Consider the following 25,559-nt stretch of genomic DNA (forward strand, 5'->3'; position numbering starts at 1 on the left):
TTGTTCTGCGTAAACAAGGATTAGTTTACACAAGTAATCAGTGACGGTGTGGAAGTCATCCAGTCAGGGCTTCGCCGTTCATGAATGAGCGACCAATTGATATTGGTGCGCAAATTATACGAAGAGAATTTCATATAGAGAGGGTTTTGCGCGATCGGCAAGATCCTTTATTGCACCCGGAGGAAATTCTGTACGAAAGATACCGCTTTAGCCGAGGGGGAATATTGTACCTCAAAGATTTATTAGCTCCGTATATTCGAAGACAAACTCGGCGAAGTCGGGCTCTCACAACCACACAGACAGTAGGCATTGCTTTGAGGTTTCTTGCAAGCGGCACTTTTTTATATACTGTAGGCGATGCGGAACATCTATCGAAAAGTGCAGTTTGCCAGGCAATTCGTAAAGTCTGTTTGGCTCTGAAACATTTCCTTCAGGTTTTCATTGTGTTTCCTGGACACCTGCGTGTGCAGACAATAAAAGAGGCGTTTCATGCCATTGCAGGTAGGTAACACACAGGCTAAACCACCCACAGTTCCATAAAGAATCCCACAATCAGCCTAACATTCTCATTAGCAGGATTTCCAAATGTGATTGGGGCACATGGAACTGATCAGAGTGGAGTTTGATAAAACATTATTTGGAAAATGTACCTCTCCTCCTGATGAATAATCAGACACAGTGTCTTCATCAAATATTTGACCTTCGTTAATATCTCGTTGGTCAGACACAGGTTCAAGGGATATGACATTCCCTGCAACTGACCCAACAAAAAAGAGGGCTATATGGAACATACCTATGGCACACATGGAGGACAAATATGCAATGACCATCCTTTATCTGAAATGAAGTGACCACTGCATCCTGCCACTGGTTCTGAGGAGGAGCTTCCCCCTGGAATGCCCTCAGAAACAGGGCGATGGGCATTTTGCTGGAGAGCCAACTCTTCTGCAGGGGTTAGGTCTGGACTGCGTGGACCTCCACCAGTTTTTTGCTTGTCTGCCTCCTTATTAGCTTTAAAATTAATGTTTTTTATAGTATATATGATTCTTTATGTCAACAATTCTTTAAATAGTTATATACCAATATTTACCAGTTTGAAGTATATTCTTGTACTTCACTTTAACCTGTTCCTGTGTTCTCCTTGTGCTCACGTTTGATCTGGAATTATGACATATTAAATAATAATTAATGTGACACATAGGAAATGAAACGCTGCATTCACTAAGTACAATGTACACTACTTAGCGTTTAATTTTTTCGGCCACTTTTTGCCAGCCGTCTTTTCTGGTCTGGGCTGCTTTTGCAGTGTTACCCCTTGTGTATATTAAATCTTGAAATTCTTCGTGTCCTTCGAATAAAAGGTCTTGCGCCGCGTGTGTGAAAAAAAATGCGCCCGTTCTTTCGTCATTTTGTTACAGCCTATCAGAGACTTGCTGATCATGTTTTCTAGACTCGATATATATGGGCTTTTCACTCAGCGCGGGCGCGCGCAAGACCTTTCATTCGAAGGACATGAAGAATTTCAAGATTTAATATGCACAAGGGGTAACACTGCAAAAGCAGCCCAAACCAGAAAAGACGGCTGGCAAAAAATGGCCAACAAATTAAACGCTAAGTAGTGTGCATTGTACTTACTGAATGCAGCGTTTCATTTACGATGTGTCAGAATAACTATTATTTAATATGTCATAATTCCAGATCAAACGTGAGCACAAGGAGAACATGGGAACAGGTTAAAGTGAAGTACAAGAATATACTTCCAACTGGTAAATATTGGTATATAACTATTTAAAGAATTGTTGAAATAAAGAATCATATATAATATAAAAACATTAATTCTAAAGCTAATAAGAAGGCAGACAAGCAAACAAACAGGTGAAAGTCCACGCGGTCCAGACCTAACCCTTGCAGAAGAGTTGGCTCTCCAGCAAAATGCCCATCGCCCTGTTTCTGAGGGCATCAGGGGGAAGCTCCTCCTCAGAACCAGTGGCAGGATGCAGTGGTCACTTCATTTCAGGTAAATGATGGTTATCTATATATATAAAGGAGAGATGGGATCTGTGTTTGTGGAGGGATGGAGAGTTAAGGCGGGTATTGAAGTCACGTGATCATCTCCCCTCCCCTTCACCTCATTTCATTCACTTCATTTCGCTCCGAGCTGAGCTCCACAGCTGACGCGGTTAGTCCTTTCTCCTTTACTGATTTACTGTTTAGTAGACGCGGTACTTACTGAATTGTATTTTTTCCTTTAGTGTTTCTACTTAGTGTTTAGTAGACGCGGTGTGCCGGTGCTCCCGGCGGTGTTGCGGTTTAGTGTTACTTTCTACTTCATTTTTGTTCTTTAGTGTTTAATAATAAATAATAATAATTCATTACATTTATATAGCGCTTTTCTCAGTACTGAAAGCGCTAAAATAGTGAGTGATACTTAGCTGATAGCAGTGTAGAAGCAGCACAGCACAACGGAGCAGGTAGGACAGGCAGGTGTTGTATCGTAGGTGAGCGGCGATAGCAAGCAGCAGGAGGAGGAAGCAGGATTTGGATGTTCCAATACACAGCCATAAACAGTAACGCTTGGTAATTTCAGGCGTGATCGCCCCGGAGCCATAAGCCATAAGCCAGGTTAGTATGAACATCAGATCAGTTCCCGGTCATAGGGTACTGTAAGATGAAATGGGAGCAGATCAGCATAGCGAATATAATCACAGAGACAGATCATCCCGAGGTGTTAGATCTCCAGGTACAAAGAAATGTTTGTAGGTCTCGTCCCGTGATCCACAGACTCAGCTGTTCCCAGTAAAGTGGAGTCCATAAAATCTGTAAATATTAAGCCAAATCCATGCAATTCGAGTCAGCTGTATCCACGAACTATACGTACAATAAACGAAATAAAACAAGCGTAAGAAAGTGCAGAATTAAGGCGAATTTTGCGAAAAGTGTTGTTAACAGGGAGGAGCGGCAACAACAAGCGTGCGCCAGCGTCCCCTCACCTGCTATAATAAAGCAGTTATAATAAAGATGTTTAGTAGACTTTTACTTTATCTCATTTAGTGTTCTTCCCAGTGGTGTTGCCGTTTTTTAGTGATAGTGTCTACTTAGTGTTTGTGTTTAGTGTTATGGAAGGAGTGATCTTACCACTGTCAGATTTTACAATGAATGAGTTGGTAAATAATGATTATTTATCAACAGATCACATGAGCAAATTCAACGAAATTTGAGCTGCGCATACAATTTTCCAACCTCAAAAGGTTTTGCTAATGTGGACTCCTGACATACCTATAATGCCCATTCCACAAAATGCAAAACATATTCAAATATTACCTTCTGCAGCGACTGAACGAGTGACTTACTGGGTGTGTACCTATTAGATAGATAGATAGATAGATAGATAGATAGATAGATAGATAGATAGATAGATAGATAGATAGATAGATAGATAGATAGATAGATGATACTTTATTAATCCCAATGGGAAATTCACATTCTTCAGCAGCAGCATACTGATACAATAAATAATATTAAATTAAAGAATGATAATATTATGATGGTGCTGTAATTCATGTCTATGACAGTTTAAATGCTGATAAAATATTCAACCTCACCGAAGAGCAGCTTCGTGTCCTTCGTGCTTTGTTTCCTTACAAACCTCCCATAGTTTATGAAGACGCACAGCAAGAATTAAATCATACAGATTCTGGTGTATTCTCAATTTCATTTGCTGTGTGTATTTCTTTAGGTATTGACCCAAGTGATCAAGTTTTTACTATTTCTTCAATGCGAAATCACTTACAAATAATTTTTGTTACTCGACAATTGCTTTCATTCCCTGTCGAAAGTAGCCGACGGGCGACACCAGTGACAAGTATTCAGTGCGTTCAAAGACCTGTATGAAGTACGGCGACTAACACAGTCACTCATAAAAGGGGAGATGACTCGGTGCAGGAAATGGGGATTGAAACTACCTTGGAGGACATGCAATCAACGAGGCGATTAAACGGATCTCAAGAGACGTCTTCTAGGTTGGAAAAAAGCGCTTGGCTGCCAAAACCATATATATAGATACATAAATATATATATAGATGTGTATATATATATTTATGTATATATATATATACACATGTCAAGCTCTGAATTTATTGGAGAACGACAGACACTGGGATGTATACATTAATGACGCGTGCAACACGTCACATCCAAATCAAATTCGTGCATTGTTTGCAATCATATTGACCGCCTGCTCTCCTTCATCTCCAACACAGTTATGGGAGAAATATAAATCGCACACGGCTGAAGATATTTTTTGTCGAATACACAAATAAAATTCAAATATAAACATGGATTTTACAGCAGAAATCTACAACTAAGCATTGATAATGATTGAAGATTTGTGCCTAGAAATTGCAAACAGTTCTCAATCAATTGGGAATGCTATCACCAAATCGATCTGCTGCTGCTTTGTTCGATGTAGAATTGCGTTGTGAACAAAATTACAACACGGGTGATTTTTTTGTCGTATGTGCAATCAAAAATTCCTAAGCTAACGCTTCAGCAAAAAGGCATTTACGATCAAATAATGCAAACTGTCAATAACGGGTTTGGAGAAATCTGGAAATTGGGAACGGAAAGGTGCGGTTGATCTGACCTCAGGACGAATTTCATTGCCTCATAACTTCTGCAATTTAGTGACGTCAAAAGAAGAATTGGTTGAAAAAGTATTTCCCAATATTCAAACCAATTATAAGAATCACAACTGGCTGAGTGAACAAGGTATTCTTGTGGCCAAAAACAAAGACGTCTAGGAATTTAACAATATTATTCAGTGTAACATTCTGCACAGACCATGGAACAACAAAAAATATTATATACCCCTAAGCATTGTGAAATTAAGCATATTAGAAACGTGCGCTTTCTCTTTTCTTTCTTTTCCATTTAACCAGACTGAGCCACAGCAACACGTGGCCGGGTACAGCTATATATGTATATATATATGTGTGTATGTATGTAGGTATGTATGTATGTATGTTTGCATGTATGTATGCATATATATGTACACACACACACATATACAGTATACATACACATATACATCTATACTAATAAAAGGCAAAGCCCTCACCGAGTCACTCATCACTAATTCTCCAACTTCCCGTGTAGGTAGAAGGCTGAAATTTGGCAGGCTCATTCCTTACAGCTTATTTAAAAAAGTTAAGCAGGTTTCATTTCGAAATTCTACACATAACGGTCATAACGGTCGACAACATCCGCCATGTTAAACTTTCTTATTTATGGCCCCATCTTCACGAAATGTGGTAAGCGGCTTCCGTGCGCTAACCGAAACCGATGTACGTACTTATTTCAGTGGTATGACACAACTGTCAGCCGCCATATTGAACTTTCCAACGGTCTTTGTTACTTAATGGGCCCATCTTCAAGAAATTTGGTATTCGGGTTCCCAACGCTAACTGAATCCCACTTACGTACATATATACGTCCATAGCCTGCAGCTCGGTCCACACTCTGAATCCTCCAGGCACTCCTGAGCATAATCTAATTTGAAGGTTGGGGCACCAATAATGTTACTGAGAAACTTACAGCCACCGAAACTTTGTAATGACACGAGACTTCAGGTCACATGCCTGCAAAAGAACCTAATTGAGGCGACTATCTTTACTGGCGGTGGCTCAGGGGAGAGAGTTTTTATTCCTCGCATCCCCGTTATACTCTCTGATCTCCCATTTCAAACGCCTCTAATTTCCAGTAAAGCTCTGCTTCACAATGACAATTAATAAGTCTCAGGGACAGACCCTACAAAAGGTTGGCATTGATTTGAGGCAAGATTGCTTTTCACATGGCCAACTATACGTTACATGCTCAAGAGTAAGCTCAGCGCACAGCTTGGTCATATTACAACTGGAGGGGCGAACTGACAACATGGTATACAAAGAGATCCTTAACAAATAATTATTGGTACATTTTCCCTCAGTTTATTATTTAAAATTTTAAAGCAGTACTTCGCCGCTGCGAAGCGTGGGTATTTTGCTATTTGCATATATTTGTCATCGATGTGTGCTATAGTTATGTTCCACATAGCCCTTTTTTGTTTTTGGTCAGTTGCAGGGAATGTCATATTCCTTGAGCCTGTGTCTGACCAACGAGATATTAACGAAGGTCAAATATTTGATGAAGACACTGTGTTTGATTATTCATCAGGAGGAGAAGTAAAATTTCCAAATAATGTTTGATCAAACTCCACTCTGATCAGTCCCATGTGCCCCAATCACATTTGGAAATCCTGGGTAATGAGAATGTTAGGCTGATTGTGAGATTCTTTATGGAACTGTGGGTGTTTTAGCCTGTGTATTACCTACCTGCAATGGCATGAAACGCCTCTTTTATTGTCTGCACACACAGGTGTCCAGGAAACACAATGAAAACCTGAAGGAAATATTTCAGAGCCAAACAGACTTTACGAATTGCCTGGCAAACTGCACTTTTCGATAGATGTTCCGCATCGCCTACAGTATATAAAAAAGTGCCGCTTGCAAGAAACCTCAAAGCAATTCCTACTGTCTGTGTGGTTGTGAGAGCCCGACTTCGCCGAGATTGACTTCGAATATATGGAGCTAATAAATCTTTGAGGTACAATATTCCCCCTCGGCTAAAGCGGTATCTTTCGAAAAGAATTTCCTCCGGGAGCAATAAAGGATCTTGCCGATCGCGCAAAACACTCTCAATATGAAATTCTCATCCTATTATTTGCGTACCGATATCAATTGGTCGCTCATTCATGAATGGTGAAGCCATGACTGAATGAATTCCAAGCACGGACACTGATTAAGTGTGTGAACTAATCCTTATTTACGTAGAACAAACCTGCTCCGAACGGCCTGAGAATTTGGATGTGCTGCTATGACAACACATCCAGCAAGAGTTTCGAAAAACCGACAGATCCAGGATCAGGCCAAGTCGTCAACCAATTACATCCAGCTAAACGACTAATCCACGTACGAAAAATACCCCCCAGGCCTGGAGGGCCGCAGTGGCTACAGGTTTTCATTCTAACCCTGTTCCTAATCAGTGACCAGTTTTCACTGCTAATTAACTCCTTTTCCCTTCCTTTTAATTGCTCTGTTTTTAAAGATTCCATCCTCTAAATTGATTTGTTTCTTCATTAAATGGCAGCCAAACCGAAATGAGATGTGAAACGAGCCAACAGGTGACCAACTAAACTGGAACATCAAACTCCAACCAGTTTCTTAACGAGAAGCCAATGAAAAATACCCCCCTGCTTGGAGCAGGTTTGTTCGATGTAAACAAGGATTAAACGACTTATCTGGATGAGTGTCACCGGCATTAACTCATCCAAGATGAGGCACCTGATCTCGGATGATTTAAGCGACGTACGGAAAATACCCCCCCGAACTCAAGCCAGGGTAGTGGTGAACCAATCAGGGCTGTTTGTGTCGGACCACATGAAGCCATCAAAATAAAAAATGTGAAAGCTGCAGAGCCGCGACTCGACTATTATGGGCTGGAGCTCAACTGTCTGCCCTTATTGTTTAAAGTGTCAGTGCCACCTCAGGGACCTTGGTGAGCAGATTCTGATGACCATGTTGGTGAATCCCTGTTGAGCCCACTCCTATCTTGCCCCTCAGACCCTCATGCCACTAAGGTGGTCTTTAGGTGCGATTCCTGCTGAAGTCTCTTTTTAAAGGGCATATCCATCTTGTGGTTTTCCACCTCCTCAGATGCTCCATTTCTTTTCCAGCTGCTTATCTCTTCCTGCTTTGCTGACTCAGCTGATATCTCCGTGATTTCCACACACAAGTCCCATAGTTGCAGTTCATTAGTTTCTGGTTCAACTTGCAGATTATCCACACTTGATGTGCCAACAGACTCTTCTGTGTCAGCAATGCTGTCAGGATCAGTAAACTCTAAATTATACCAAGTTCTGCTTTGTCAGCCCAATCTAATTCTTTGCCACCATCTCTGTCCACATATCTCAGTTTTCCCCTTTTTAGACAAACACAATGACTCCATCTTAACCTGTGAGTTTGCTCAACTTCAACATCAACATCTTCTACTGGGAAGAGTTTAGAGTCTCCTTCTCATCTCCAGTGTCTTCATTATCTGATGTAGTGTTAGATAAATCTCTCTCTTCATCTCTCTCACTGCTGGTGGTATGTCGATTGTCACCTTTACCGTTGACTTTATGTAGTCTAGAATGGTGGGCCCTTACAAGAGCACCTCCACGTCTGACACATTTCACAACTCCATCCTGTCCAATGACATCTGCAGGTCCCTTCCATTCTGCACAGTCCACTCTTTTGTTGTCCACTTTGTCTCAGATTTATCATTTTCAGAATTAACCTGTCTCTGGAGTGCTCTCTGTATTCGGTCTGAACACTCGGCTTCAGTAAATGCTCTTCTTGGAGTGTGAAGTGCTGGAATATGTGCTCCACTGACACACTCCTAGTGGTGCCTTCTTGGGCGGGTGGTCTGTCCACGAGAACACAAGGAAGATTTGGATTTCAGCCAAACACCAGCTGATATGAGCTGTACCCATAAATATTGTGCATGGTATTCTTTACCATTAGTGCCCAGTGGCACTAATCTGTCACTAACCAGTCACATCCAGTATTCTTTATCACTTTCTGTAACTCTTGTCCTCTATGAGTTACATTGGTTACTGGTTTCTTCAAGAATCAAATATAAAATTATCCTTCTCACTTCTAAAGCCCTTCTGCTTCCTTACACTTCTGCCCGTGCATTAAGACCATCTGACGCTAGCTTACTCACTGTACCTAAATACAGGTTAATAACTATGGGTGGCAGAGCTTTCAGAGTGATAGCCCCTAAAACTTGGAATTCTTTCCCTCTCAGCCTTCGCATGGAAAAGTCTATTATTAATTTCAAACATCTGTTAAAAACACATCTCTTCAATGAGTATTATTCTTCTTCATGTATGTCATTTCTATTGTCTTGTATTGAATTGTAAAGTGTCCTTAAGTGTATGAAAGGAGCTACATAAATATTATTATTTTTATTATTATTATTTTTGTGAGTGTCTGATTGTGCCCCTCAGGTAGTCCATTACCCCAGGGACTGTATACAGCGTTGGTCTTTCTTTCAGTGTTAAAATTCTCTGCCATCTCTCTGATTCCCCACCATTATCACTAAGTAGTTTCTGAGGAGCTCCATGTACTCTTATCTGAGAACGAATGAATGAATTGTGTCACAATTTCTGATGGTCTCTTTGTCTTTACAACACTTCCTGCACTGAAACGTGTGAGTGTGTCAATGATGTGAAGACCCCGTACTCCTGTTGGACCTTCATGTCAGTCTATAGCCAACAAAGCCCTAAATATGACGCTTTAATAGACCTGCCATTGCTGTGTCCAAACATGATGGTGCAGTGAAGATAAAGTGTTGTCATATCTACATGGTGGCACTGAAATGTATGCAAATCCCCTTTAATGAAGGTCTATAATGCACTTTGATCACATCTGAATTGTTTGATTTGGAATTTTAAACTGTGAGACAGAGGAGGAAATCAAGAGAAATGTGTCTTTGAACCAAACTTCAAGAAGGGCTCTGTGAACCTGAAGTGTGCTCCTTCTTTTTACTGACTTTATAAAGTTAATTCTACCACTTTTATATTCACAGGGCTTTCCCATTTCACTTGGCCATACACTGAGGTGTCTAATGGTCTCCAGCGCAGGGCTGTCTATGTGAGAAGAGAATCTGAGAAGAGAAGGGCAGACACTTAAAAAGAGAGAAGAGTTTCCCACAGAGCATGGCCTCTGCCAAAGAAGATGGCGTGGATGGAAGAACGGTGGATATTAAAGAAGAGGACTGTGAGCGGCTCACACCAGAAGATGTGCATGTGAAGCTGGAGGATCACGAAGAAAGAATTTCAGATATTAAAGAGGAGGAGGAGTGCAAGGGGGTGACTGCTGTCATTAAAGCTGAGGATTTGAATAATTTCTCCGTTGGTCTTGAACTTCAAAAGCATGAAACTGAGGATATTTTCAAACAAGATGCCTGTGAAGAATCTCCATCCAGTTTACAGCCCTGGTCCACAAATACAGGACCACTAGCTACGCAGGAGAATTCTGCAGAGCTGAAATCAGAGTTATCAGAGTCTGAAGAGAAAATCACAGAGGGAAATGGGAGAGAAGGAGAAGAGTCACCTGGGAGTGTTGGAATAAGTGAGTAATGTGATTAAATATAAAAGAAAGAGAGCGTTTATAAATTCTAACAGTGGGTTGCTTTGACGTTTTTCGAAGATTAAAATGAGAGTGGAGAATACAATTAATTGAACTTGGATAAAGACCACCTGCTCAGGTGCATGATAACAAACAATAGGTTACCTAATAAATGATAAATTAGAAAACTTGGGTAAATAAGAAAAAATCTAAAGTGTTGAGCGCATGACTTGAACATCATGAAGCTTTGACTGAAGCTGTGACGTATGTTAGGCCAACAGCACATTACGTTCAATGAGAATATCAAAAGTCATATTTTGTTAAAGACATGTATATTTCTTAAGTTGTGTGGCAGTTAAAGTAGAAATGTCCACAAAAAGAAATAAATACCTGTAAGTAAGAATCAAATCCTCAGCCCTGTGCACTAAATACGAGTGAATTTGCTCAAGCCAGTGCCCACCTAATATGTGCCTCATCTTTCTAATGGTAATTTCGTGCACTTTGACGTTAACAGTGACAAGAGCTACCTGTACGAGCCATGATGACATGGGTCTTCTTTCATAATCTTGTGTTCTGCTGTCAGCCTGAACTTGCTTGGGCAGCATGGCCTGGACAACTTGGCAGTGGTGTGAAATCTTCACTAGGAGATTATCTTAGGCCCTTCCGTCTCCCACAGTCACATCGGGTCAATTTGGAGTCACCACTCCACTTCAACTGCATGTTTTTGGGGATGAGGGGAAGAACCAGAATATCCAGAAATGCCATTCAGAGCCCCTATGTAGAACAAGTGTGGGCAGGATTTGACCCCAGGACCCCTATACAATAAAGCAGCTGTGCTAAACACTGTGCCCCCCTAACACAAGTGGATATGTTTGTATGTTTAGATTTTAGGTCAAATTAGGTTCTAGAGGATGTAAATATCATCACATACATTACAAATAAGAAGAGTAAACCCAAATTTAGACACATTATTGGGTAGGAAGGCTCTGATCGGAGTCTTTAGAGCAGATATTGATCACCCATTCCGTTCCTTTAGAATCTGCTGATATCAATAATACCAAATACAAGCTGAACAAAACAAAGGCATGTCTTAATCATACTCCAAATTTATAATCAAATAAAAAGTCTAATTAGATATTTGTAGCCGGCAACTACAACAAGAAGAAAACGAGACAGTCTTGGTGAACGCTTCAGGATATAAGCATCTCTGCATGTTCTGAGGACAGTCTGGTCCTCCTGTCATCCAAGACGTGTGCTGCTGTACTGAACAGACCCTCGCTGTCCCCACTCGTATAAGGAGGTCACAGATAGGATGACGATTTTTACTGGTCGTCCAGAAACACAGTGACCCAGCGTCTCTTGTGTTATAAGGTTCACAGAGATAAAGATTCATCTCTGATGCTGCTGACTCAAATATCGTTTTTATCTTTATTGACAATTTCTTCATGCATTCTGCAGTTCTGTTGGCGGGGAGTTTCTTTGGATCTCTCGGCTGTCGTCTGTCGCTTTTAGTGCGTCTGTGTGGTCGAGACATTGGCACTAAGCAGTTTATGTGTTTGAGATTTGCAATCATCTGTGAAATACGTGTCCTTGTACCATTGTTTAATTTGGGGGAAAAAATCATTATGATAATATCATCTGTTGCAGAATTCGTAACTGTATAGTGATTATTCACACTCAATGCTTATTTTGCGTAATTATTATTATTATTGTATTTAAGTCTGAACACTAGGCTTGTACCATTCTATCCAACAGTCCAATAAGAGGGCTGATTCAGTTAAACGCTGTATCCCGTTCCTCCCATCTACCTACACATTCACAGAAAGGCTAATAAAAGGGATTTTAGTCAAAACATCTAATGCCTGGTAAATTATTTATACAGATAAATCTTTCAACAAACACTCACTGCCAGATGGAATCGTGGATCTAAATGATCTAGAACGTGACATCTTCCAGGACTGAAAGTGGCTGGTTGTCCAGGCTTACGAATTCCACAGTTTCTGCTGTCACAGTAAGTCTCTGGCGTTCTTGCTGTCAGTATTATAAGGTTGAGTTTTCTAAGTGCTGCCATTATTGGAGGCCGAGTGAGAGTAGGCGATAGAGCTAGACTAAGCTTGCTGGTCACCTCAGCCTTTGAACAGCTCGCTCTTCACACCAGTCCTTTTTGTGTTGACTTCTCAGATGCTGAATAAGGTTTGTATTGTTGAAAGTGTTAGCAGAGAATCCTCCATCACTGACTTCTTTTTGCACAAATATTACAAACCGCAAATTTGTTATCTTTTGTAGGAAGGAAATAAAACTGTTAGACCAGCGAGCACGTGTTTCTGTATTTTGGTAATGTTGGAACTTTGTCTTGCATACTTTTTATCATTCAAGATCAGACGCTAAGATCAGCTGATTTGCTGATCATCGGTCAAGTCATTTGGAATGAAAATTGGCTGATTTTGATTTGTGATCGATTGATCAGATCAGGTCTGTCTTTCACATGTGAGAGAAAGGTGGAGAAATTGAACAGACAGCAGCAGAACATGTAAAGACCACACACGGAGTGGCCAGACCATAAATGGCACTTCAGTGTGAGGAAGAAACTCCAACCAGTGTGCAAATACTTTACTTTACTGTTTCGTTTATTTTAAACGGCGGGTAGTGGTTAGGAATTTGGACATCAAACCCTGAAGTTGCAGGTTCAAAATTAGCTATGACGATCAAGTCATGTGACCTGCCTGTGCTCCAGTTGGAAGAACAAGAGAAATGTAACCAATTGTGTCTCAAATGTTGTAAGTTGCCTCGGGTAAAGGTGTCAGGAAAAAAATAATAGTTAAAATGTTTGTGTTATTTCAGATGTACAGAAGAATGGCAGCTTCTCTCCACCTTCATTTGGTCAGCCCTCTCGTCAATACAAAGAGAAAGGTATGAAGAAATCGGCAACAGGATCAGAGAACCTGGCAGCAGCCTTTTGGCAGTGCAGTACTCTCCCTGCTACTGGAGCAACACAGACAGAAGCCATCAAAACTGATGGACAGCAAGTGGAAAAAGAAATCCAAATTCATACTGGAGATAAATGTTGTTTGGAATGTGGCAAACAATTCACACAGAAAAGTGATCTTAATAGGCATATGAAAATTCATACTGGAGAAAAACCTCATTGCTGTTCAGATTGTGGTAAGTCCTTCTTAAGTAGAAGCAATCTTCAGAATCACAGAAGAATCCACACAGGAGAAAAACCTCATTGCTGTTCAGAATGTGATAAGTCATTCTCATGTATAAGCAATCTTCATAATCACAGAAGAATCCACACAGGAGAAAAACCTCATTGCTGTCCAGAATGTGATAAGTCCTTCTTAAGAAGAAGCAGTCTCCGGAGTCACAGAATAATCCACACAGGGCAAAAACCTCATTGCTGTTCAGAATGTGGTAAGTCCTTCTTAAGGAGAAGCACTCTTCAGAGGCACAGAATAATCCACACTGGAGAAAAACCTCTTTGCTGTTCAGAATGTGGTAAGTCGTTCTCATTTATAAGCCATCTTCAGATCCACAGAAGAATCCACACAGGACAAAAACCTCTTTGCTGTTCAGAATGTGATAAGTCGTTCTCATGTATAAGCAATCTTCAGAATCACAGAAGAATCCACACAGGAGAAAGACCTCATTGCTGTTCAGAATGTGGTAAATCCTTCTTAAGGAGAAGCAGTCTTCAGAATCACAGAAGAATCCACACAGGAGAAAGACCTCATTGCTGTTCAGAATGTGGTAAATCCTTCTTAAGGAGAAGCACTCTTCAGAGTCACAGAACAATACATACAGGACAAAATCCTCATTGCTGTTCAGAATGTGATAAGTCCTTCTTAAGTAGACGCAGTCTTCAGAGGCACAGAATAATACATACAGGACAAAATCCTCATTGCTGTTCAGAATGTGGTAAGTACTTCTTAAGTAGAAGCAATCTTCAGAGGCACAGAATAATCCACAATGGGGAAAAACCTCATTGCTGTTCAGAATGTGATAAGTCGTTCTCATGTATAAGCTATCTTCAGAAGCACAAAAGAATCCACACTGGAGAAAAACCTCATTGCTGTTCAGAATGTGGTAAGTCATTCTCATGTATAAGGTATCTTCAGAACCACAGAAAAATCCACACAGGACAAAAACCTCATTGCTGTTTAGAATGTGGCAAATCCTTCTTAAGGAGAAGCAATCTTCAGAGGCACAGAATAATCCACACTGGAGAAAAACCTCATTGCTGTTCAGATTGTGGTAAATCGTTCTCAATGAGAAGCCATCTTCAGAGGCACAGAAGAATCCACACAGAAGAAAAACCTCATTAATGTCTAGAATGTGCCGAACAATTTTCTGACAAATGCAGTTTTCAAAGGCACATAGAAATTGATACTGGAGAGAAGCCATATTGCTGTTCTCAATGTGGAAAAAAGTTTTAAACATTAGATCTTTTCAAGTAAACACACAAACTCCCACTAAATGAAAATGCAGTATGTATGTTCTGAATGTGGCAAATGTTATACAAGCCAGAAAGGTCTTTTTCCACATGCCAACATGCATATTGAAGAAAAATCTCATTGCTGTTCTGAATGTGAGAAACGATTCTTAAATTTAAGCGTACTTCAGTGCCACATCAGAACTTACACTGGAGTTAAACCTTATTGTTGTCCTGAATGTGATAAGCAGTTCTCACAACAAAGCACCATAAAGAGTCACATCAGATGTCACACCGGAGAGAAACCTCACCTTTGCTTGGAATGTGGCAAACAATTCTCACACCTTAATTCTCTGTATAAGCATACAAAAAGTCATACGGGAGAGAAGCCTTACAGTTGTACTGAATGTGGAATGTTATTCTCATATAACAATTCTCTTCACAATCATAAATTAATTCTTTCTGGTAAGAAACAAAGCTGTTCTGACAGTGGCAAGTTTTTCTCAGACAGCACGACTCCTAAAGATCACATGAGAATTCACTCTGGAGACAAATCTTATTTCTGTCCAGAGTGTGGCAAACGATTCTCACGTCCAAACGCACTTTGGTGCCACAGAAGGATCCGCATTGGAGAGAAGCAGTACACCTGTTCTGAATGTGGTAAAGGGTTCTCTTCCAGAAAAAGGTTTCAGAGACACACACAAAGTCATATTGGAGTGAAGCCTGTCCCAGAAATGACAAATGATCTTTCCATTGGATCCTCAGGCAAAAGAAAATGAAAAAAAATCTTCTGAATGAGGTAAAGGTCTCATGTTGAAAGTAGTTAATAAATGCATAAGAATAGTGGAGAAAACAAGGAAAGTGGCAAGAAGATCCTAGATGTTAGGTAAACTCAGAGACACATATGAATTCACACTGGAATACAACACATATTTCACAAACAGCGAGAATCTTCTTCAACAACTTATAGGTGCAAGAAAAAACCTCATTGTTGTCCTAAATGTGGTTAACGCTTTTCAGACAGCAGTTGCCTTCATCATCATAAATGACTGGCTTACTTGTGGTAAGCCTCTTAGCTGTTCTGAATGTTGAAAGTTGTCCTCCTGTATCAGCCGTCATCAGCAACACGTAAGATTTCATGAAAGACTCAGAAACTACTGCCAGGACGTCAGCCATTCAGGGACTGATCATCTCTGCATCGGTGCTGTGACATAAGATGGTGAACAATACAAACACCAGACAACAGAATGAGGTAGCAACAGTACTGTGTGGTGATAACAACTTCAACTACAGAACACAACTGAAAAAGTTCAATGTAATAATGAAAAAATGGAGAAGTCAAATCAAATCCACAGTGCAGTGCCAACTACCAGGAGGTGCCATTGACAACGAGGGGAATATTTTTTTTTCGGAGCTTTGGAGATGGGGCCTTATCTGAGTAGCAATGAACTTGTACCGTCTGAGACAGAAAAAAACATTATTAACTGTAATGATTATAAGTAGTTAATTCACAATACCACAAACTGTATTTTGTATTAATCATGCTGCACAGAGTTATATGATTTATTACTTCTTTATGATTTATTCTTCATTTAGGTAGTAAAAGAATTAAATTTGTTCACAGAATTAGAGACTAACTTGCATTCTTTTATGAGAAAATGCTGACCTCTTCATACTAACAGAACATCCTGTGATATTATAAATCAGTTGTGACAGTTTCTGAATTCTTGCTTAAAACTATCCATCCATCCATCCATTTTCCAACCCGCTGAATCCAAACAGGGTCACGGGGGTCTGCTGGAGCCAATCCCAGCCAACACAGGGCACAAGGCAGGAACCAATCCCGGGCAGGGTGCCAACCCACCGCAGGACACACACAAACACACCCACACACCAAGCACACACTAGGGCCAATTTAGAATAACCTGCATGTCTTTGGATTGTGGGAGGAAACCCACGCAGACACGGGGAGAACATGCAAACTCCACGCAGGGAGGACCCGGGAATCGAACCCAGGTCCCCAGGTCTCCCAACTGCGAGGCAGCAGCGCTACCCACTGCGCCACCGTGCCTCCCTGCTTAAAACTATTTGATCATATTTCTTAAAACTGTGAGTTCCCTGATAACCTCTTTTTCTGACAGAAGCAATGTGCACATTCCAATTCAGGGAGTCGTAAGCTATTAGAATTTATGCATAACCTCAAATGAAGTGTCATTTATATTTGTTTTTATTCATTACACTTAACTAGGTATATAGAAGGAGACCCCACGTTAGGCTGCAGGCTGTCTGATCTGACCAGTCCGTGGCACTGAGCTGGGGGGAGCTGCAGTCTCTTTGACTCACCAAGAATAAAGAAATTGCTTTTTGCTTTAAATTGGTGTTTGTCTCCCGTTGTTTCCGACTTCAGCGGGTGGGAAGAACAGAAAGTAGAAAAGGAGCACTTTTCACCTGGGCGGCTAATAAGTGAGGTGTTGAGAATGCTTAGTTAGTACGCTCCCTGGAACGGGACGGAGTTTTTAACCGGCTCAGGAAAAAAATAAAATAAGAGCGGGGAGTGGGAAGAATAGATAGGAGGGAAAGCACCTCACGGGCGGGACACCAAAGCACTGTTTCAGGAGGGCAAGACTCTTTTTGCCTCTACGGTCTGCTCATATTTCTGCTCCAACGGGTTGATCTGCTGTGGACACCATAAGTTGTAACCAGCTGTTAGACGACTGAAGAAGGGGGTCGGCACTGAAAAGTAGAAGCCCCAGACCCAGTTGTCCGACAAGACTGTTAGTCCGCTAAAGCCACGAAGCAGCAGATAGTGACCAGGGAAATGGAAGGCACCAGGGGCTGAAACCTTATACCTTGCACTGTTTGTGCTATCCAATAATGGGAAAAACAAATAGTAAACCGATCAAGATCCCATGGGGAAATCAAAAGTCTCTGTTGGAAGGATTGTTTTCTGATGGAGGAAATTGAATATTAAAGCCTACTGAACTCGGAAAACTTGGCTCTTCTGCTTTGCAAAGCATGAATCCATGTACTCATCTGTGACAGAATAAAGACTAATTGATTGAACTATTCCTGTCTTCTTTGGGTGTTACTTTCACAGTTTATTTGGCACCCGAACAGTTCCCCTCCTGTCAGAGAACCCGAGTGAAGGTGCGAATTGCAGACAGGAATAAGATCGGTGACCGGTGAGCACAACTGCTTTACCGTCCGGGAGAGGTACTGGGGACGTAATGATAAGAGCGTCTCTTGGAATGAGACGGAGTCTTAAATAGTCTCGGAATTAGAAGGGAGAGGTGGAAGTTTAGTAAAAAGGGAAAGTACCTCCCGGTCTGGGATTCGCTAAAGAAAGAAATTGAAAAAACAGGGTGTGAATGAGGAGCCTCTGTTGGGAGGATTGTTTTCGGAAAACGTACCAAGGAAAAAAAAAAAGGCGACTCTCCAAGACACTACAGAGAACAGAAAACAGGATTAGATTTAAAAAAGAATGTAAACGGTGGAATAAACAGAGCGGGGGTCACGTGGCCAGTAGAAGGCTCTGGTGATATGCGTGAAATTCAGGAAGTTAGGAAGATCGTATATAGAAATGTACGAGGGTACTGTAGTCAAGGGCCATATAAAATGGAAATGTTTGAAAGATGGGAATTGGTAATTAAAGATAGAGCCCTGAAAGTGATGCAGAAGTGCAATGAGGGACAACTGGAGGAATTAATGAGGGAGAGGAAGAAGATGGTCCCGATGATTTCTAAAATGAGTAAGTTTCAGCCAGAGAGGGATGAAGAAGAGGGAGAGGGGAGAGATCACCACCGACCTCAGTTACGATCGGTGCAAGCAAGTACTGCGGCACAAAGACACGACTGGGTGGGGAGGGATGCCTCATAAGTCCCGATTCTGACCCCTCAGGGTCAAAAATGAATATGAAAGGATGGAATTTCAAGCACCATTAATACAAATGCCCATTTTGCAATATAATGTACAACAGCCGGACTCAGATTAAAACCGTCCCACCTTGATGGTGCAAAGAAACTGGGACCTGCAAGAATTAAAAGAGGTGGTTCAGGAATTGCTGAACCAGTTCGTGATGGCGGAGAAACAGTTAGATGACATGAATAAGCCAAATGCTGCAGAATGGATTCCCTAGAAGGAAAACTAATTCCAAGCTGAAATAATTTGAGCGGACAATGGACTGAGACTCTGGGATGGGAGGGGGTTGATAGTGGCCGGTTCAGTGTTCAGTAGACAGTTACAAGCACAAATAAATTCAAAATATATCAGCCCTATAATGCCCAGTGAACTTGTTTGGACAAGACTTGATGGCCCGCCTGTGCCTTTACATCTCAGTTACGAAAAAGGAAGTGAAGGTCACATCAGAACAACACACCGCCCTTGTGCTGACCACCACCATTACAGGCTCGTGTGCTGCTTTAATTGTTTATGTTTTTCTCAAAACTGCAAAAATCTCTGCTGTCGTGGGTTCCTCTTGGATTACAGTATGCAAAATTTTTTCAGTGTATTGCTTGATTTTTGGACTGTATTATGGTGAAGTCTGGCTCTCGGACTTTTTAGCTGCTGCTGTCAGAAAAAGAGAATATTTGCATAACAAACTGTTATATCCCAGTAGAATTGGCTGGAGCAGTATCTCTCTTATGTCACAACACCTGCTTTTCTTCTGGAGTGGTTTTTATCCAGAGATACCCGTTGCAAAATCCGCTCGCTTTCAGTGGAGTAATGTGAGACAATGGGTATTAGCATGTTAGGAAGGGGAGAATTGGGAGTATGTGGGACCTAATATTTTGTCCACCTCAGAGAGATCTGTTAAGAAAATTGCAGTAGGATTAGTTGTACCTGTAACCAGATCGCTCTGTCATTCATCTTCCACCTCTCACCTACACCCATGTTGTTTACCCTTCAAATCTTTTAGTTAGATTCGCTCCACTTGATGCCGAGACCGGTATTACTATTGTTCATGCTGACTTAGTTAAGGGGGTGCTGTTATTCTGATCCAATACTCTGCTGTGAACTCTTCTATTCTTCCAGTTAGATAGGCAGATGGCTCATGACGGTTCGTTCAGGACCTCCAAGGAGTCAATGCTGCTACAGATAGATAGATAGATAGATAGATAGATAGATAGATAGATAGATAGATAGATAGATAGATAGATAGATAGATAGATAGATAGATAGATAGATAGATAGATAGATAGATAGATACTTTATTAATCCCAAGGAGAAATTCACATACTCCAGCAGCACCTTACTGATACAAAAAACAATATTAAATTAAAGATTGATAACAATGCAGGTAAAAAACAAACAATAACTTTGTATAATGTTAACGTTTACCCCCCCAGGTGGAATTGAAGAGTCGCATAGTTTGGGGGAGGAACGATCTCCTCAGTCTGTCAGTGGAGCAGGACGGTGACAGCAGTCTGTCGCTGAAGCTGCTCCTCTGTCTGGAGATGACACTGTTTAGCGGATGTAGTGGATTCTCCATATTTGATAGGAGCCTGTTAAGCGCCCGTCGCTCTGCCACGGATTTCAAACTGTCCAGCTCCTTGCCTACAATAGAGCCTGCCTTCCTCACCAGTTTGTCCAGGCATGAGGCGTCCTTCTTCTTAATGCTGCCTCCCCAGCACACCACCGCATAGAAGAGGGTTATTTCTTATTGAGTACAGTAATATATAGTATATCGCACTTCGCCTTTCGCGGCTTCACTCTATCGCGGATTTTATATGTAAGCATATTTAAATATATATCACGGATTTTTTGCTGGTTCACGGATTTCTGCGGACAATGGGTCTTTTAATTTCTGGTACATGCTTCCTCAGTTGGTTTGCCCAGTTGATTTCATACAAGGGACGCCATTGGCAGATGGCTGAGAAGCTACCCAACGTACTTTTCTGTCTCTCTCACGCTGACATTCTCTAATCCTGACGGAGGGGGTGTGAGCAGGGGGGCTGTTCGCACACCTAGACGATACGGACGCTCGTCTAAAAATGCTGAAAGATTATCTTCACTTTGCTCCCTTCTGTGCAGCTGCTTCGTGAAGCGACATGCTGCACGGTGCTTCGCATACTTAAAAGCACGAAGGGCACGTATTGATTTTTCACTGTTTTGTTTTTCTCTCTCTCTCTCTTTATCTGCTCCTGACGGAGGGGGTGTGAGCTGCCGCCTTCAACAGCTTTGTGCCGCGGTGCTTCGCATACTTAAAAGACAAACAGCCCTATTGATTTGTTTGCTTTTCTCTCTCTCTCTGACATTGTCTGCTCCTGAGGCGCACTCCTTTGAAGAGGAAGATATGTTTGCATTCTTTTAATTGTGAGACGGAACTGTCATCTCTGTCTTGTCATGGAGCACAGTTTAAACCTTTGAAAAAGAGACAAATGTTTGTTTGCAGTGTTTGAATAACGTTCCTGTCTCTCTACAACTTCCTGTGTTTCTGTGCAAATCTGTGACCCAAGCATGACAATATAAAAATAACCATATAAACATATGGTTTCTACTTCGCAGATTTTCTCCTTTCACGGGGGGGTCTGGAACGCAACCCCTGAGATGGAGGAGGGATTACTGTATTGACTTATTGTTACTGAGTATTGACTCCACTGCACACATCATTGTATGGAGATTTTGATCATCGATTGTTTGTTGGTTTAGTGTTGAATTTAAAATCTTTCTTATGCTTCTGATTTGTCTTTTCCATACTCCACCTTGATGAGATGCTGATGGTGGATTAAAAATCCATTTGATTTCCTTTCGCATCACAGCGTTATCAATTTTTTTTTGTTCCAAATTTCTTGTAGCTTCTCTTAGCTCTCTTTCAGCTCTGACAAATTTTTTTCCGTGATCTGAGTGCATGATTTTAATTTGACCTCCTCTACACATAAATCGGAGTATGGCTTGGATACAAGAATCAGTGTCTAAGTTGTATGCAATCTCAATGTGCAGAGCTCTGGTTGTTAAACAGGTGAAGATTACTCCATACCTTTTGACTAAGCTTCGTCCTCTTTTGACAAAAAAGGGACCAAAATAATCGACTCCAACATTAGTGAAAGGTGGTTGATTGGGTGCTAGGCGATCTTCTGGCAAATCTGCCGTTTCTTGCTCACCTGCTTTCGCATTGTATCTTCTGCACGTTGTGCACTTTGAAATTATTTTTTTGATAGCTGCGTTTGCTTGAGGTATCCAGTATTTCTGATTGTTAGTACTGCTAACAAGTAATTACGTTCCACAGTGTTTATGTTCTTGGTGAAGGTGTTGGATTAGGAGTGTAGTGATATGTGAGCTTTTATGAACAATTGCAGGGTGCTTGGATTCTTTTGGCATAGCAGATTTGCTTCGTCTCCATCTGACTCTTAGTATTCTTTCTTGTAGAACTGGATCCAGTTTGATGATTTTACTACCTTTCTTTATACACTGGTTTTTACGTAAGGCTTTTTACTTCTTCTGGATACGTTTGTAGTTGACTGAGGCGAATAAGTTTGTCTTCTGCTTTAATCAGATCATCTATGGACAGTAGCTTTAGTCTCATTGTCGATTTGTATTCCTTCATATGTTTTGTGATTAGTGTTTTTTGTTTCTCCGGGCTGTGTCCAGACTGACTGACTGTATATTGAATTGCCTTTCTCTCTTCCTTCAGACGCAGTAGCACTTCTTTGAATCTAAGGAACCATGCTACTTCTTTCTTTAACTTGAATCATTTTGACAAGTACTCCACAAGTCTTTTTACTGGTTCAATTTTTTCTTCCACACTTGTAAGATTCACTACGCACCTTTTGATTTGTGGATCATCGTTAATAGACCGGTCCACTTTATCCGGTCTCTTAGGCCATTCGTGCTCTGGCTGTAGCAGGACATTTGGGCTTTGTATCCAAATCTTACTTTTGATGAAGCTTTCTATTGTCGAACCTCTTGATGACTGATCCACAGGATTTTGAGCAGATGCGACGTACCTCCATTGCGAGGGTTTTGTGTGTTCTCTTATCACTGTGATTCTGTTGGCGACAAAAATTTTGTAGCGTGCACTTTCATTTGCAATATACCTTAGTACTGTGGCGCTGTCAGTCCAAAAGATTGATTCTTGCAGGGGAATCTGTAGTTCTTGTTTTAACATTTTGTCCATTTTGATCGCTACCACTGTTGCTGTAAATTCTAATCTTGGTATAGTGACAGGTTGTAGTGGTGCCACTCTTCATTTCCCCATTAGAAATTAGCAATGTCTCTCATTTTCTTTGTTAGTCAGAAGGAGATAGGAAACAGTGCCATACTTGTTTTCTGAAGCATCTCCAAAATGATGCATTTGTGCAGACATTTTTTGACCAAATCCAGGCGGTTTAATGCACCTGTCTACATTGTAATCCACAAGTAGCTGCAAATCGTCCATCCATTTTTTCCATTGCCGGACATACTTAATCTCCACGTCTTGATCCCATGCATATTTCTCTTTACACAGTTCTCTTAGAATAAGCTTAGCAGGCAGTATGACTGGTGCTAAAAATGCAAGTGGGTCATATATTGAACTGACCCCAGACAGAATACCACGTCTTGTAGCAGGCTTATCTTGCAACTTTACCAGGAACTTGAAACTGTTAGGCTGTGTGCACCATTGAACACCCAAGGCTCTTTCAACTGGTAACAAATCATGGCTTAAGTCCAAGTCTTCTTGATCTATTGTCTTGTCTTCTTCAGGAATGGACAACAAGACTGCTCTGCTGTTACTTATCCATTTTGTAAGATAAAATTCTCCCTTTAAGCACAAGATCTTTGGCCAATTTTATGGCTTGTTCTTCTGTAGCAACTGACTTTAAACAGTCATCAACACAGAAGTTGTGTAGCACAGTGTTAACCGCTTCCTCTGGAGCTGTGCCTCTGGCATCGTCTGCTGTTCTTCGTAAGGCATAAGAGGCACAACTGGGTGATGATGTAGCACCAAAAAGATGCACTGTCATTTTGTATTCCTCAAGTTCATTGTTTAGATTACCTTCAGGCCACCACAGAAGATCCATGTCTTCATCTGGAACTTTGACGTGATAGAACATTGATTTAATCTCCGCCATGCAAGTGACTGGCTCCTCTCTGAATCTTGTAAGAACTCCAATGAGTGTGTTAATTAAATCGGGTCCTTTCAGCAACTGTTCATTTAGAGAGGAGCCTTGGTAAGTGGCTGTACAGTCAAAACCCACTCTGATCTTGTTTTTCTTTGGATGATATACTCCATGGTGGGGTATGTACCACACTCTCTCTTTTTCACGGGTCAGCTGTTCAGTGGGTACCTTGATGACATATCCTTTGTCTAAAATATCTTTCATGAAAGTTTTGTAATCCTCATGGAATGCTGGATGCTTTGTAAGTTTCCGTTTAAGTCCAACAGTACGTTGTTCTGCAACACAGCGATTGTTCGGCACTTTTAAGTGTTTCATCTTTAAAAGACAGATTAATGCAATAGTGTCCATCCACTAGTCTTTTAGCATCTTAAGTTATGCTCATGAATTTAATGTCTTCCTGTGACATTTTCTCTTTTTCCTCACAACCGCGTTCTGGAAAGTCTGCATTGTATTGCCGGAGTAACATTTGTTCTACCTCCATTATTGTCACAATGTTGACTAAACATCTTTGCAGTCTTTCTTTGTCTGACTCCTTTGTTAGATCATTAACAATCCATCCCAGAACTGTTCTCACTGCGAAAGGTGCGTCGCCTTCACTTTGTATGATTTGCTTTGGCTCCATGACTTTACGAGAGTCTGTGCCTATTTATTGGGGGTAAATGCACATCTTTAAGATCAGGCCATTTCATAATATCTCCTTGAATGGGAATTTTCTCTTTATACCCAGGTACTGTATAATGTCTACTGTATGTACTTCTGGCAAATCATAAAATGTGTTCTCTTCTAGCCAGCAGACTTGCAAGTCAGTTAAGATTTTACATTTTAATAACTTTTGAGTATTACTTTGTCCCTTTCTAAGGTGCCGATATATATGTGAGACTTTCTTCCTGAAAGGTTTAATTGCTCTTTTAAACTTTCTGTGAAAAATGTGGCTGTGCTGTTTGAGTCTAATAGAGCGTATGTTTGTACACATTTTTCACTCATTTTAGACTTGACCTTGACTGAAACCGCAGCTACGACACCATGGCTTCCAGCCCCGATTGCCATGCCAGTCTCTGTTGGTATTATGGGCACATTCGTAGAAGAAATGCTTATCTGTTTCGATTTAGCGTTCTCATCTTTATGAGGAGTAACTTTATTTTCAGAGCTGTTTTCTTTGTTTATATGTAAAATAACTGGATGAAAATGCGAGCATATTTTACATTTAATCTTTACTAAGATGACCCTGTTTAAGGCATTTAAAAGCATAAGCTTTTAAATTTTAAAAAGTCAATTTTATTTTCATTAGTTAATTTCTGAATTGCACTGCATTCATTAAGATCATGTTTTTTATCGCAAAAAAGACAATGCTTACCATTTATACGATTAGCCATCTCCATTTTATTTCCCTTTTCTACAGTAACAGCAAAATTTGAGGCACAATTCCCCTTTCTCATTCCGCCTTTCAAAGGATACTTTTCGTGATCAGTCTTTTGTTTCTCCTTTTTGAAGGTATGACTTTGGTAGCAGGCGCCGTACATTGGATGCAAGGAAGCTATAGGCCGCCCTTCTAGAAATCCATATAAGTCAGCGAGTCCTGGTCTTCTTCCTTCTTTACTTTCAATCCTTGCTGCTTTATTTTGCCAGAGCTCTCATAGCTTTTGGGGAAGCTTATGATGACCTAGTACGGATATTTAAATTGTTATCAAATTCATTTCCGTTCTTTAAACCCGACATAACACTTTTGCAATTACCAAGGATGAGAGTGTATGCCTTTAAGTTCTCTCCATCTCCTGTTTTTATTTGTGGCCACTTCCTCATTTTCTTCATATAGGCAGCACCTAT

The 25,559-nt window shown here is 40.8% G+C and overlaps 4 protein-coding genes across 15 annotated transcripts in view; 2 read left to right on the plus strand and 2 right to left on the minus strand.

Moving 5' to 3' along the window:
* Nucleotides 1-25,559, minus strand: part of LOC114644549 (oocyte zinc finger protein XlCOF6-like) — a 536,868-nt gene that overhangs the window by 382,065 nt on the left and 129,244 nt on the right. The gene's annotated exons all lie outside the window — the stretch shown is intronic.
* LOC114641493 (gastrula zinc finger protein XlCGF26.1-like) overlaps nt 1-25,559 on the plus strand; it is a 275,342-nt gene that overhangs the window by 200,358 nt on the left and 49,425 nt on the right. For 2 of the 7 annotated variants that reach the window (XR_007934975.1, XR_007934971.1), the window contains one exon: nt 15,527-15,955. The exons of 2 other annotated variants lie outside the window; for them this stretch is intronic. Coding sequence is in view for 2 of the 5 variants with exons in the window: in XM_051927854.1 (XP_051783814.1) it covers nt 13,050-14,533 (1,484 nt within the window). In the remaining 3 variants the exon portion in view is untranslated. Of the gene's footprint in view, nt 1-13,049; nt 14,982-15,526; nt 15,956-25,559 lie in introns of those variants that run through there. 3 more of the 7 variants (XM_051927854.1, XM_051927853.1, XR_007934973.1) reach the window with 2 other exon arrangements.
* The window catches only part of LOC114641491 (oocyte zinc finger protein XlCOF6-like), a 171,668-nt gene that overhangs the window by 40,862 nt on the left and 105,247 nt on the right, over nt 1-25,559 (minus strand). The window lies entirely within an intron of this gene.
* The window catches only part of LOC114641496 (gastrula zinc finger protein XlCGF49.1-like), a 60,084-nt gene continuing 49,209 nt past the window's right edge, over nt 14,685-25,559 (plus strand). Inside the window, exon 1 of the mRNA XM_028790541.2 lies at nt 14,685-15,325. Within this exon, the coding sequence (XP_028646374.2) occupies nt 14,685-15,325 (641 nt within the window). The remainder of the gene's footprint in view (nt 15,326-25,559) is intronic.

This window comes from Erpetoichthys calabaricus, chromosome 5, assembly GCF_900747795.2.
Source record: "Erpetoichthys calabaricus chromosome 5, fErpCal1.3, whole genome shotgun sequence".
Taxonomy (NCBI): Eukaryota; Metazoa; Chordata; class Cladistia; order Polypteriformes; family Polypteridae; genus Erpetoichthys; species Erpetoichthys calabaricus.